This window comes from Xyrauchen texanus, chromosome 23 (assembly GCF_025860055.1).
Source record: "Xyrauchen texanus isolate HMW12.3.18 chromosome 23, RBS_HiC_50CHRs, whole genome shotgun sequence".
Classification (NCBI taxonomy): domain Eukaryota; kingdom Metazoa; phylum Chordata; class Actinopteri; order Cypriniformes; family Catostomidae; genus Xyrauchen; species Xyrauchen texanus.
The window spans coordinates 24,889,546-24,902,004 of NC_068298.1; the positions used below are offsets into that span (position 1 = coordinate 24,889,546).

The 12,459-nt window shown below is 37.8% G+C and overlaps 1 protein-coding gene across 4 annotated transcripts in view; it reads right to left on the reverse strand.

Annotated features, from left to right (window-relative positions):
• LOC127663212 (protocadherin-19-like) overlaps nucleotides 1-12,459 on the reverse strand; it is a 55,356-nt gene that overhangs the window by 13,217 nt on the left and 29,680 nt on the right. For all 4 annotated transcript variants that reach the window (XM_052154730.1, XM_052154727.1, XM_052154729.1 and 1 more), the window contains exons 3-4: nucleotides 8,643-8,701; nucleotides 5,929-6,101 (exon numbers count right to left, since the gene is read on the reverse strand). In XM_052154730.1, the coding sequence (XP_052010690.1) occupies nucleotides 5,929-6,101; nucleotides 8,643-8,701 (232 nt within the window). The remainder of the gene's footprint in view (nucleotides 1-5,928; nucleotides 6,102-8,642; nucleotides 8,702-12,459) is intronic.

Consider the following 12,459-nt stretch of genomic DNA (forward strand, 5'->3'; position numbering starts at 1 on the left):
CAGTAATCCAATCATAAGGGCAATACTTTGAGGCCCTTGAAAAATACAGCATATTAAAGTTCCTTGAGTACATTAAAATTATATTTAGGACTCCTTTTTAGGGTATCTTGAAGATCTCTAGAGTGTTCTGCCTGTGTGGCAGATGAGGAACCCGAAATGGTGAATAGAGAATCTTTACATTTTTACAGTAATATCTTGCCAGTTGGAAGAATTTGGGGTGGTATGCAGGATATGATTACTTTGTGTCCTGGGCTTATCTGCAGCAGTTGGCCCATTACACATAGAGAAGGTCCAAGAGTCCTCCACTGGGACACTGTATATGGCGTGGTGCCACATTTCAGCTGACCTCATCCAGCCAAAAGCCTCCCTCAAACCTTTTTCTTTTTCACAATCTCTCTCATTAACCCTTAAACACATACTTTCTCATCTCTTCTCGCTCTCAGTCTCTCCCACCTCCTCACAAATTGACTTTAGATTGAAGAGCAGCAATTCTTTCACAGTGACTATCAAACAGCACATTACCTTGCCTTAATCTTCTCCTCTGTGTTCAGCACAAGGCCAATCTCCCTGCATTCCTATTTGTGCTGAATTGCACCCAGTTACACACGTGTTCAACAAACAATTGGGATTCAGCCGGTTTTCTGAAGAGATTATTAACAAACAGCCACAAGCACTGTCCTGAATAAGAAATGGAATCCTAAGCCCTCTTTTCCTCTCCATCCTGCTCTCTTTCTCACTTTCTGTGAATCAAAGACAGGATTGTCTGGAAAATGAGCTGTCAGCTGAGCGTTCACAGTGAGATGCATCAGCTTCATTGCAGAACCAAGAAATAATGAACCGCTCCTTTTTTCTTTCTGATATTTTCAATAAGCTACCCATAACAAGTGCAGGAAAGATAAGAAGCCCCCTCTTGAGCTGATTAATCCCTATTCCGAGTATTCAGGTGAAGGCTTTTGGAAATAGGGGTTCAAGGGAGAGCAATGCTATTCAGAGTTATGTGATTGTCTAAGATGTTTTCGTGTTTTTGAGAGGAAGGCTCACATTCAAAGAGAAAAAAAAAATCTCAAGGCCTACATGTCACAGTACGGTGTGAAAATGCTGAAGTAAACACGATTAATTTACAAATTTTTACACAATGTTGTGAAGGCAACAGCTGTGGCGGTAAGCTTCGGCACCTTTGATACTTTTTTTAGAGAGCAACATGTTTGAATGCCGGAAAATGTATAGCACATTCTAAAATGCAAAATGCAAATAAAAAATATATCTGTTTGATAGAATGTGTTTACCACAATATTTTCACTGTTTTCTGCACCTAGTAGCCAGCAAATCTAAATTGTGTATGCAATATTTTTAAAGATACACCTCTCTCATATCAGGCAAAGAAAATGCCCCTTGGGGATACTGTTTAGAGCCCAGAGAAAACCACGCCATACTGTCAAAGACATAAATTTTCCTTCTCTCCGCACCTCTCTTATGTCACTTTCAGACCTCTCTGTGTTGCTCTCTTTTCCTGTCTCGAGTTTGAAATCTGTAGGCATTTGCTTTAGGCAATCAGAGGCTGCCACACAAAACATTTTCAAGTAAACTTAAGTTTGGGCCACGTATATCTCAGGTTTTATTTCTATTAATATGAGGATGGGAGTATGCTTATGTGGCAGGACAGTTTGGAAATATTGATGATTATTTGTGCTATTAGACATAAACATAGGGTGTCGAGTCTAGATTGTTGCCAATACTAATTTAATACAGTATTTTTAGTGTCGTGCCAGTAGCTCAACTGTTTACAAAATACTGTTGCTTTTCAGTAACAAGCTACTTTTGCCAACAAGTAGCTGTGTGGGATGACTACTTCTACTTCTCTGAATTTTGTGTTTCATTGTATTGCAGCTTTATATGGTCTCATAAAACATCCTCTCTCTCCCATATGTAGAGTTGGAAAGCCTCATTCATTTCAGATGATTTACAGAATAATTTGCATCATGTTAAAAGAAAATATGAAGTTACATACTGCTTTTGCTTGCGTTTGTCTTGGTACATTTATTATTGTTCTTTTAGATGATAAAAACATGTTCAGTACAAAATATTTCCATATAAACTTCAGCTTCTCTAACATAAAAAATAACGACATATATTAATTCTGAAACTTGGGAAATAAAGCTCAAAGTGTCTTCTTTCAAAATATACTACAACTGTGTCCATATTCCAAAAGGTAATACAACCATTTAAGTTCAGGTATGTCATTTTCATCTTTTGTGCCAAAAAGGGGGAGCGTACAGGTTACGCAGGGGTACAGGTTAAATCATGAAAAACCTTTAGCCTGGCAAGCTACAGTTTCAAAGTAGCTTCTCCAAAACTGGTGTAGCAGGTTGGGGAGAGGATGTCAGCTAGACTAGGGGTGGGATTTGTGAGGGGTGGGGGCGATGAAGACAAAATGGGAAACTCTTTTATCAATTTCATCAAAATCAATTAGAAGCTGGAGTGTACTGATGGGGCACTGGGAGGTGGAGGGAGTGTGAAATCATAGGGCATAGGAGGAGATACATGCCTATGGGGACAGAGGAATTGATGAATAAAAGGGTCGGGGACTCTCTGGGTGGAACACGTTGGAACTCAGCAGCTGCAAATTGAGCTGCCAAAGCTCCGCAGTCTCCTTAGGGTATGTGGAAAAGTTAGAGAAGATGAAAAAGAGCTTAATGGTGATTGTAATTTTGTCTTGTGGTACTGAGACTGTACAAATGGCCTTTAACCAGTCCTCTGGCCTACAACAGACAAAATCAACAGTCAATTCCTATGTAAAATTCAGAGATTTATGTTGGAAATTAATTTATTAGGAATAACCCCTTGAGATGTACCATCTCGTTTTTAAGTAGGTCCTTGAATTTATCCAAGCCTGTACATGCTAAAATTGGTTTTAAAAGGATGTGGAAAGTAAATGTATGCATTTTATAGCCCAATACTATCAGCTGCCCTTGTCTTCAAGAGTCGCTCAATGAATATATAATTCAATATAGGGTGAATAAGGATTCTGTCAGCGCTATTTAAACTGCCACCTAATCATCACCTTTTTTCAACACCTAGGTAAGAGCAATGTTAGGTAATTATGCCCTAAATCATTAATTGGCTCATGACCACTACGACAGTAGCATTAGTGGTGTCTCCCATGCTTGCCATACCATCAACATATGATCTCCTGGAAAGATGTTTCTGATGTGCGAAGAAGCATATATAAATTGCTGTATTTATTGAAAGGAATCCAAAATGCAGGAAGTCGACATAGATCCTGTTGATAGAAAAATAAGCTATGAAGGAAGCATCGCTTAGAAAATGTATTGTGTATTAAGAAACTATGGTCCTTGGAGAGCTTTTTCCCCTCACTGAAGCCCGTTCTCACACTCTGTCTCACAATGGAAAGAGCAAGGAAGAGAAGTTAGGGAGGAGCCATTTTAAATCGGCGGTAATACTGTGTCCCTGGTGCGAATATTACCTTTTCAAAGAGCTGCGTGTATCATAAACATTTACACTGCGCGGGAGCCTGGGGAACAAGACAGAAGGGAGCTTACTATCCCCCCACTTCCTGCCTCTGTTTGTTTCCAGAAAGAATGAGTGAGGGGAAAAAACATAAAAACAAAAGAAAAGAAAAAAAGGAAACAAAGGAATGTTTTTTTTTTATTTTTTTATCCAGAGTCTCTGTTTGTGTCCTTTGGCAATTGCAGTTTATTCATGTTCCATTGTACTAGAACAGTTAAAGGGTATATCAGAGGTATTCCCACCACAATAGCTATATGCCTCTGTGTCTTAAATATGCATGTTTATATCTTAGCTGGGAGTTGGCTTAGCTTATGTTGGTTTCCTGTCAATCTGTTGAGGGAGATTGTTTAAATTTATTATAAAGACACTAAACTATTGCATAGTGCATTGCTTCTTACGCTACAAAGTGAGTTAATAGAGCCATTGAACACTTGAGACTATGTCAGAACTTTCAAGCAAACTGTCCTCCAGAGGTTTCTGAAACATTTTCATCCTGGGTTTGAGAGATTTAATTGTGCTTAAAAATCTCAAAAATTCAGACAGTGAGTCAGCAAGCCCATCACACACTTTGGAGACATAATAAGACAACAGAGATTGTAATTGAGGGAGAATTCCATTTGTGGTGTCATAAAATTTCTGCATATATAGAGCCATCGGTCAATTCAATTCATAATTATCAACATACATGCAGCTACAGATGCTGTTAAAAGACAAAGAGACAATGGAATCAAATGAGACCAGTCTTTCCCCTGCACTGATTTTTCATTGGGGTGGAAAAAGCCCTCGCCATCGTCGAGGCTGCAGAATAATATGATAGAAGACATGCCTCCAAATCCCATTAGTATCTGATACTTGTCACCGTCTAATGGCTTTTCTTAAAACTGACAACAGTGGCGTTGAAGTTCTTGCTCATTTTGGTTATCTGTTATCCTTTATTTTCCAGTGTTTGTTTACATGAGAACAGATAAGAGCTTTGCTAATGATAAAAGGGCTGACCTGGAAAAGCATTATTCACTTGTAAATTGCTCTGTGTACATTTTTCTAATTGTGTCCAATTACGCAAGTGCCAGGCTGGAGGATCTGTCAGAGTGCATTTTTATGAGACCCATGTATGCATTTTTCTTACCAAGAGATGTCTACAATCGCTAAGCTGTAGTCTTGAGACTCACAAATCATTGTTCATTATTCGTGGACAGCAACTTGGCAGTGGAAGAAATGCACATAGATCTCCATCTTAGAAACCCTGAGGCTTGTAATTCCTCTCCACGGTTTCCATAGCAGAAAGCACACTTTGACACCCGCCACATCAAGCCTAACGACACTCAAACAAATTTGCTGAAGTATCCGACACATTACCATTTAAAATGTAAATGGAGGCAGTTTCCCTCACTCTGGTTGCCAGGTAGCCATACGTCTTGCGATTTATCAGGAGAACAAACTGGTTAATTAGCCAGCTGGAATTAGCCATAGAGCACCTGATTTGAACCAAATGAGATCTTAATTGGTTCACCTGCCAATTCCACATAATTCAGGATCGTGCTTCGTGAAGGAACAAAACAACGAAGAAGAACAAGCTAAATTATCTTATGTCTGTTAACTCAGTTCTTTCTCTTCCTTAACTCTCCTAATAGGCTGCATTTCCCCAAGCGAGACACTCAGGTGGAGCAAATGTATGCTGTTAGTCGCAGTGCTTTGAGTGAGAATTCCACAAGGATGTAGGCAAACTTGATTTGGTGTGAGTGTCACAATGCCGCACATTCTTCAAACTCCCATCTGAGTGAATGTTCTGCCGATTTTAATGACCTCATATAACTCAAAAAGGCTCTTTATTCCATTTTCTTTCTATTCAGCAAATGTCAGGCTCTCATTGTAATTCAGAAAATTGAATGACTAATTTCTGTCCAACAAGAATAGAGTTCTCGCTATTGACTGCTAGCATCTGCTGGAGGTGTTCCGTTGTTATAAATTATCCAGGTCAAAGGCTGATTGAGCACCACAACTAAAACAATTGGTGTAATAAAACGACTGTAAGCCCTCCTTTGGTCTTGGCTTGTCTTTGATGCTCTGCAGTGCAGCCACCTGTCGTTCTATAACTTGGTACCACTGAGTGGCAGAACTTGAGAGCGAACGTGACCTCCTACTGACTCCTACCAACAAATCGGATGTCTTTAATGTCACTCAAAAAAGAAACATCAACATTAATTCCCTGCTAAATGATCCACATGAATTATGCATGAGGAGACAGCACGATATGTAGATTTCCACCTTCAACCTTTACCAGCCTAATTGCTGTCATTTAGGTCAGGACTCAAAGTGAGTTGCAGCCGAATGCAGACATGGCTCTGCTAATAATGCTGATATCAAACACAAGCCGGGAAAGAAAGGCTGGCTCTGCCTTACCCTGGTCTGGTAACTGTGAGTTGTTGGGAGGTACGGTCATATTCAGTACATCATTGACAGCAGTGTCCACGTAGTGCCCTCTCTGAACATCATGTTCGCTGTCAGTTTGGTCGCTCTCCTCATGCCCGCTGTCCTTTAGGCTGTTTCCTTCCATGTCCTTGAATGTTGATGTGCTTTAGCCATGTGAATGTGAAAAGATGAGAGAAGTGAAAGTGTTATTTAACTGTCAACTTTGGTTTCATCATTCTATTTCTCTCTTCACCCCATGCTACCTCTATTTATGTTGTGTTTAGCTCAGTTGCCCAGACGCTGAAGCTGAAAAGAAGGTGCTTTTATCACACTCTGATGTGGCAGGGTAAAGGATCAGAGGTCACGGGTTTGCGCTATCTGCAGTTGTTTAGAGCCGTTTTGTACTGCCAGGATTTTAGCTTGAATAAAATGTAAATGCTTCTTGATGTTCTACAGGCTGTTTCAAAAGTATTCTGTCTGATCTACAGAGTAAGTCCACTTGAATAAAAAGGTTTTGATTGGAATGTTCTGGAATGGAATAATAGTATACTTCATACTGTGTACTGTTCAGTATAAACTGAAACAGGTGCAATATTTAGCATATTTAAAAATAGTATGTGAAACAACACATTAAGTAATGTTTATGGTTTTAATCAGTAGCATTTTACATTGTTGTCACGTGAATTTTGAAAGTTTAAATCATTCAATATTTGTATCATATTGTTTTGTGGCTAGAGTACACCTTTAAAACATTGAGCATCTTAACATTTACAGATTGGCTCCACTCACTTAAGTGCCTCACTACTACCTCTATATTTGTTTTTTCTTTAAGAAAAGGGGTGAGTCAAAATTTTTGTTTGTGGTAATCAACACTTTGCCACAAATGCTGTCAACTGATGTTAACTTGTATTTAACCCAGAATATGCCTTTAATTTGATAGTTAGCCCAATGGAACACATTCTGCCTCAAAATAGAGGATCAGAGACATATACTTTCTCATGCAAAAACTGTCTTACATAGACAAAAGCATCTCTGTAGCAAAAAAAAAGGAGGGGATTTCATCTCGGAGGGGATTTCTTTGTTGTGTCGCAGAGCCAAACAGCCGACACTTGAATAGTCTTTGTTTATGTAAACACTAGATTTAGTTTTTTGTCTTTCAGAAGATAAAATTGCTGTAATTGGGTTGAAAAATGCAGTACTGAGGAAGATTCAAACATTATTTTGGTCCTCATGCACACATTGATAGCAGGTAGGCCCCTGGGTGGCTAAGGACCTTTATTAGGGATGTCTGCATGCCAATATTCCAAGTCAGTCAATAGCCTCCTTTAGGTGGACCGAGGAATGCTGGCCAAGTACCGCCAGTACAAAGGATCTATTGTCCTTGCTCTTTTCTTCCACAATGAGAAATAACATTACCTTTTCCTTATCTCTGTAGCCTTACAAAGACCTCCTGATATGCTTAGAAGAAGAATCCTCTGGAATTTCGGGATTAAACATTCTTGTTGAGTTTCTATATGATTAATGTAGCATGTAGCTTAACAACCCACGCCTCCGCTCTGGGCTTCAGCTTTAATATTCTATAACATGTAATATTTTTTATACACGTTTGCAAGGATTTGATGGAATTATTCATATTAGTGGAGAAATTAGAAATACTTGATGAGGGTGTGCTTAATCACTTATGATACTAAATGTTTAATGCTTGATACTATCCATAAACATGTTGAATATTAATGTCTTGCCTACGGTATATGGCCAAGTTTATGAGCAACCAACTTTTTAAATTTTTTTAATTATATATATTAGGGCTGTCAATCGATGAAAATTTTTTATCAAAGAAATTACATGGTGCCACGATTAATTAATCGTGATTAATCGCATATACAAATATTTGCTGAGAAAGCCCATCATATAACAATAATTCAATATATAATGATTATACATATTTTTATATATATATATATATATATAATAAAAAATATTCAGATAATTACAATGCATTACAATCCTGTAGCAGAAGAGTTAATCATTGATAGGACAATACAAAAAACAGCTTTAGAATACAATGTATTGTTTACTACCATATTATTGATCATAAGTCAATCATTGGCATAAAGTTCACAGAAATCCATTTCACAAGTGAATTTGTCAATCTGTATGTGCGTTGCTCATACAGCTGAAATTTCACTTACTGCCCTCTGGAGTAAACAGGTGGCACTACAAGCTTACATTTCTCAGGAATCTTCCTTATTATGTTCCGGGGGCATGCGTTTAATTGCGTAAATTTTTTTAACGCGCTATTTTAAAAAAAAAATTAATCGCACTGAATTAACGCGTTAAATCGACAGCCCTAATATATATATATTATATATTTTTTTTTTTTATGAATATGGAAGTGTCTGGTCAGAGATGATCTTAAAGTGGTCATAAGCATCTATTTGTTCCTGATTTTTTTTAAATAAAAGAGTTCATTATAATTTTGTACAATACTATAACTTTCAGAACTCGACTCTTCCTCCCTAGTCCAGAATGACCATCTATTGAAACTAGCATTAACATATGACTGCCCACATTTGACTAAGAGTAAAATATGAGGAAGTTTGCAAAACCTTGTTCTGTTCCTGCTGATTTGTGATGTATTACCCTTTTAAGAATACATTAAAATAAGAGAGATAAAATAATCTGATTGCTTAATAAAGACATACCTTTTAATTAGGTGTGCTCTGCTGTTTACATAACTGGAGTCAATGGAATAATTCTCCGTCTGGGGAAAGAGAGAGAAGAAAGAAAGATAGAGAGGGGGGGGAGACAAAAAAATGAATTTATTCATGCAGCAACCAAAATAATGTCACCAGTAATTGCCTTTCAATTGAAATGTTATTTTACACAAAGACTCTAGTTAGCTGCCTGTGCTTTCAAAGGCAACCTCCCAAATTCTCTTTCTAAGCACACGTGGCCTGTTCTGCTGCAGTGAGTCTGCTCCTGTCGTCACTCCTCCAGCCTCCCCCCAAACCCATCCTCAGTCAGACCATGCTCTTCAAAATGTCATTAAGCCAGACAGGGGAATAGATGAGGAGTTCAGGGTTAGAAAAGAAAGTTTCCTCTCTTTGAGTTCCTCTTTTCCTCGCACAATTTTTGTGGATGCTAATAATAAAATATCAAAGAAATAAATAAACTTAGAGAGAGAAAAAATTAAGAGCATGCCAGGGGATTTTTAACTTTGCAATTGCAGATGAAATGCTCAATGATTTGCATATGATGACTTTCTGTCCTACATTGAGAAAAAGAGTTCAAAGGCTTCTGGAAGTCAACAGTGTTGGAATAAATCTAACGAATATGGAGATGATAGCACCAAAAGATTACTAGTAGAACACAATAGTGCTGGCTGATATGTCGAAGATTCACAATATACTGTATTTGTGATGATTTTGCTGGCTATATAAAATAAGCAACATCATGAATATTGCAGTGAATTAATGTGCTTTTTATTTGACCATTGCGTTTCCTAAAGAGTATCTCATTATACTAATTTCATCTATCTTTGTCTCTTGAGTATGATAGCGTTAAGACTTTTTTAATAGAGTCTATTATTTAAACTTCTGTAGCAAAAATGGCATTAGAGTCAGTACATTTGATAATTTTTTTAATGAATGGATTCAAATGATGAATTTGTGTGAACTGATATGCATTGTTAAAAGTGCAGGTATTCAAGAAATAATAGTCTTCAATAACTAACAGCTAAAACACAAGTAAATAAAATATTTCCATTTTGGTGAAATATGGCAGATGCTACCCTCTCAATTAGTATGGTGATAAAATGCAGCTCTTTTCAATGGGGATAAACCTACCTCTTGGCTTCAACTTCTCTGATTTTAAACCAAGATAGAAAAAGAAGTCAATGGCTTTCAGGGCTATGTCTATCCATCAACCAGACGATAAGGAGTTTAATGCAGACAGTGGAACACAACCAATGATTATGCTGCCAGCCAAAGTCAGCCACACTTGCTTCCCGGAGACAGATATAAGCTTTTATAATCACAAAGATGGAATAACTGCATACAGAGCTATGATCCAAAACACATGCACATATCCTTCATTGTAAATAAACAGAGAATAGAAGTTGTACATGCCTGCCAACAATTGTAACCACACCAAACTTAATTAACTAAATTAATTTCAGAATGGGTTTAATGGATCCTTGGAGCTATCAGAACATTCCCAATAGTCTAAGGAGGGGTCTCTCAACAACTTTTCCAGTTACCCTAATCAGGTCATAAAGATAGTAACGCCTCTTTCACATAGCACGCCGAAGCAGCGCGTGAGCCGAACTAAAGCAGTGCGTTGCGACAATATCGCTGCAAACACTTGTGCTTTTACACCGGCAGCGATTCTGCTGCTGAAACTGCTGCACTTTACACAGAAAATAAAGTTATATAATGGTTTTCAGGAGTGAGCTATTGTTAAGTGTTACAAACGTGATCGTCATGAAATCGTATTGACATGACGCTGGTGTAATCTAATGCTGACTAATATAATTATTTCATGTAGTTACGGTCAACACAACAAGCTCTGCAAATTTTTAAACAAAATAATTTAGTGGAAGGGGGAGGACGACGAGCCTGACTGGTGTTTTGCACAAGAGAAGACGGATGGTTTGATCACTCGGTTTGGCTCAGTCACACATAATAATATAGCCAGAAATAAGTAATTATGCACAACCATTGAATAGCTATATCTCTTTGTTCAAACAACATGCAAAGCTTTTGAGCGTTGAGTACTTTCTTCACAAAAGGATGCGCTTCCAATATGTTAACTCACCATCTTCACCAGCAGCCAGGTACAGCAGCCCACATTTTTGTCCATTTTGTTAATTAATCCTTGTGTAAAAAGTTGAGAGTAATAGAGCACTTCAATACAATACAAGACTGAGGAAAGTTTTGAATTTACCAACCACATCTGCTGTCCCGTGCATTTGTTTACCTCACACTTGCACTTGGCTGGATATGTGTATTGCTGTTAACCCTTTAGACCCGCTCTCTATTTAATAGTATATAGGGTATTTTTATTTAGTTTAAGGCAAAATGTATTTAGTTTTTTGATCTAAGCTAAATCATTAAAATAATAACTTTTTTTGTGTGTGTCATTTAATTTTAAATTTGTATTTCATTTTGTTTTCCTACGAGCTGTAATTAATCCAAAAAACTCACTAGACTACAAATACATGCTTAGTCTGTGCAATATCAGTTTTTTTTTTCATGTCAACTCATCTTCATGATGTCCATCAACAGTGCACTGGCACTTTAATTCAGTATGAGGAGCGCAGCAAAAATAGACTCGATGCTGAAACTCCTGCTGCACTGCCGCTCACGCGCCACTTCAAAATGTTTCCTATGTGAATGCTCTAACTTGTTAACATGTATGGTGAAAAAATATGCGTCACTTGTGCTCCGATTCTAAAACTTTGAAATTAAACTTTGTATCTGCTCCAGATATCCTCTTTAAAAATAATATTTGTATTATAAATTCTATTTAAAGTATGTAACATTAATATGGCAGTAATTTAAGCACAACCTCTGTAAAAATATAAAGCCAAAGGTAAATTTGTAAAAATGATGATCAGTTTATTAGGGGGGTAACTAGTAATTCCAGTGTCGACTAGCAGCATCAGAACCGTTTAGTCGACTAGTCGCACACATGCCAACTCATTGCTGTCCACCTCAGGCCAGTCAGAATGTCAAATATCATTCATCGCCAGCTGTCGTGTACTGTCTCACCTCCATGCTCACTAATTACCTCCAAGCATGATAAGATTTTAATTACAAGTGACAGCTGACGAAGCGCCTAATTGAGATTTTTGGGTGGTGATGAAATCTGGACCCGCCGAAGGTTCACATAATCTTTTATGTGTGGGGTGTGTATGTTCTTGCTTGTGTAAGTGTCTGGTGTGTCTTTAATTAAACCTTAAGTCATTGTAATCAAGGAAATAATTTGTAAAAAGCCATTTTAATCAACAGTATATTAGCAGACATCACCACGTTTGTTCTTGTCGTAGCTTGTGTGGTAGTTATTTGCTTCTTTGATCCTATCTGGCTTGACTTCATAAATATCGAAGTAATGGGCATGGACAATTATTTTAGTACTCTATCAGGGCAAGTGTGAAAATATAATGTATATCTAAGTATGCAGAGAACTGTTTTTTTATTCCACCTGTGCTCTACTTTGGTCCCTGGGAGAACTCATTATAAAGCCTTTCCATCTCCACCGCTATGGACTGAGTAACAAGGGAAAAACGTAATAAAAAAAGACAGAATACAAATTTGTAAATGATGTGCTCTGGGTGGCCGGTCCATAATTGGTTTTGAAAGGTGGGCTCTACATTAGGCTGAGCCCTTCAGGGAGAACGAGATTCCAGGCCATCCTCCTCATGTATTTGCACATACGGATCTCTGCTATTCTTCTCCAGGGCTACGAATATTCAAACAAACGAGAGCCCTGTTGAAAAGCAGTTATGCGTCGCAGATC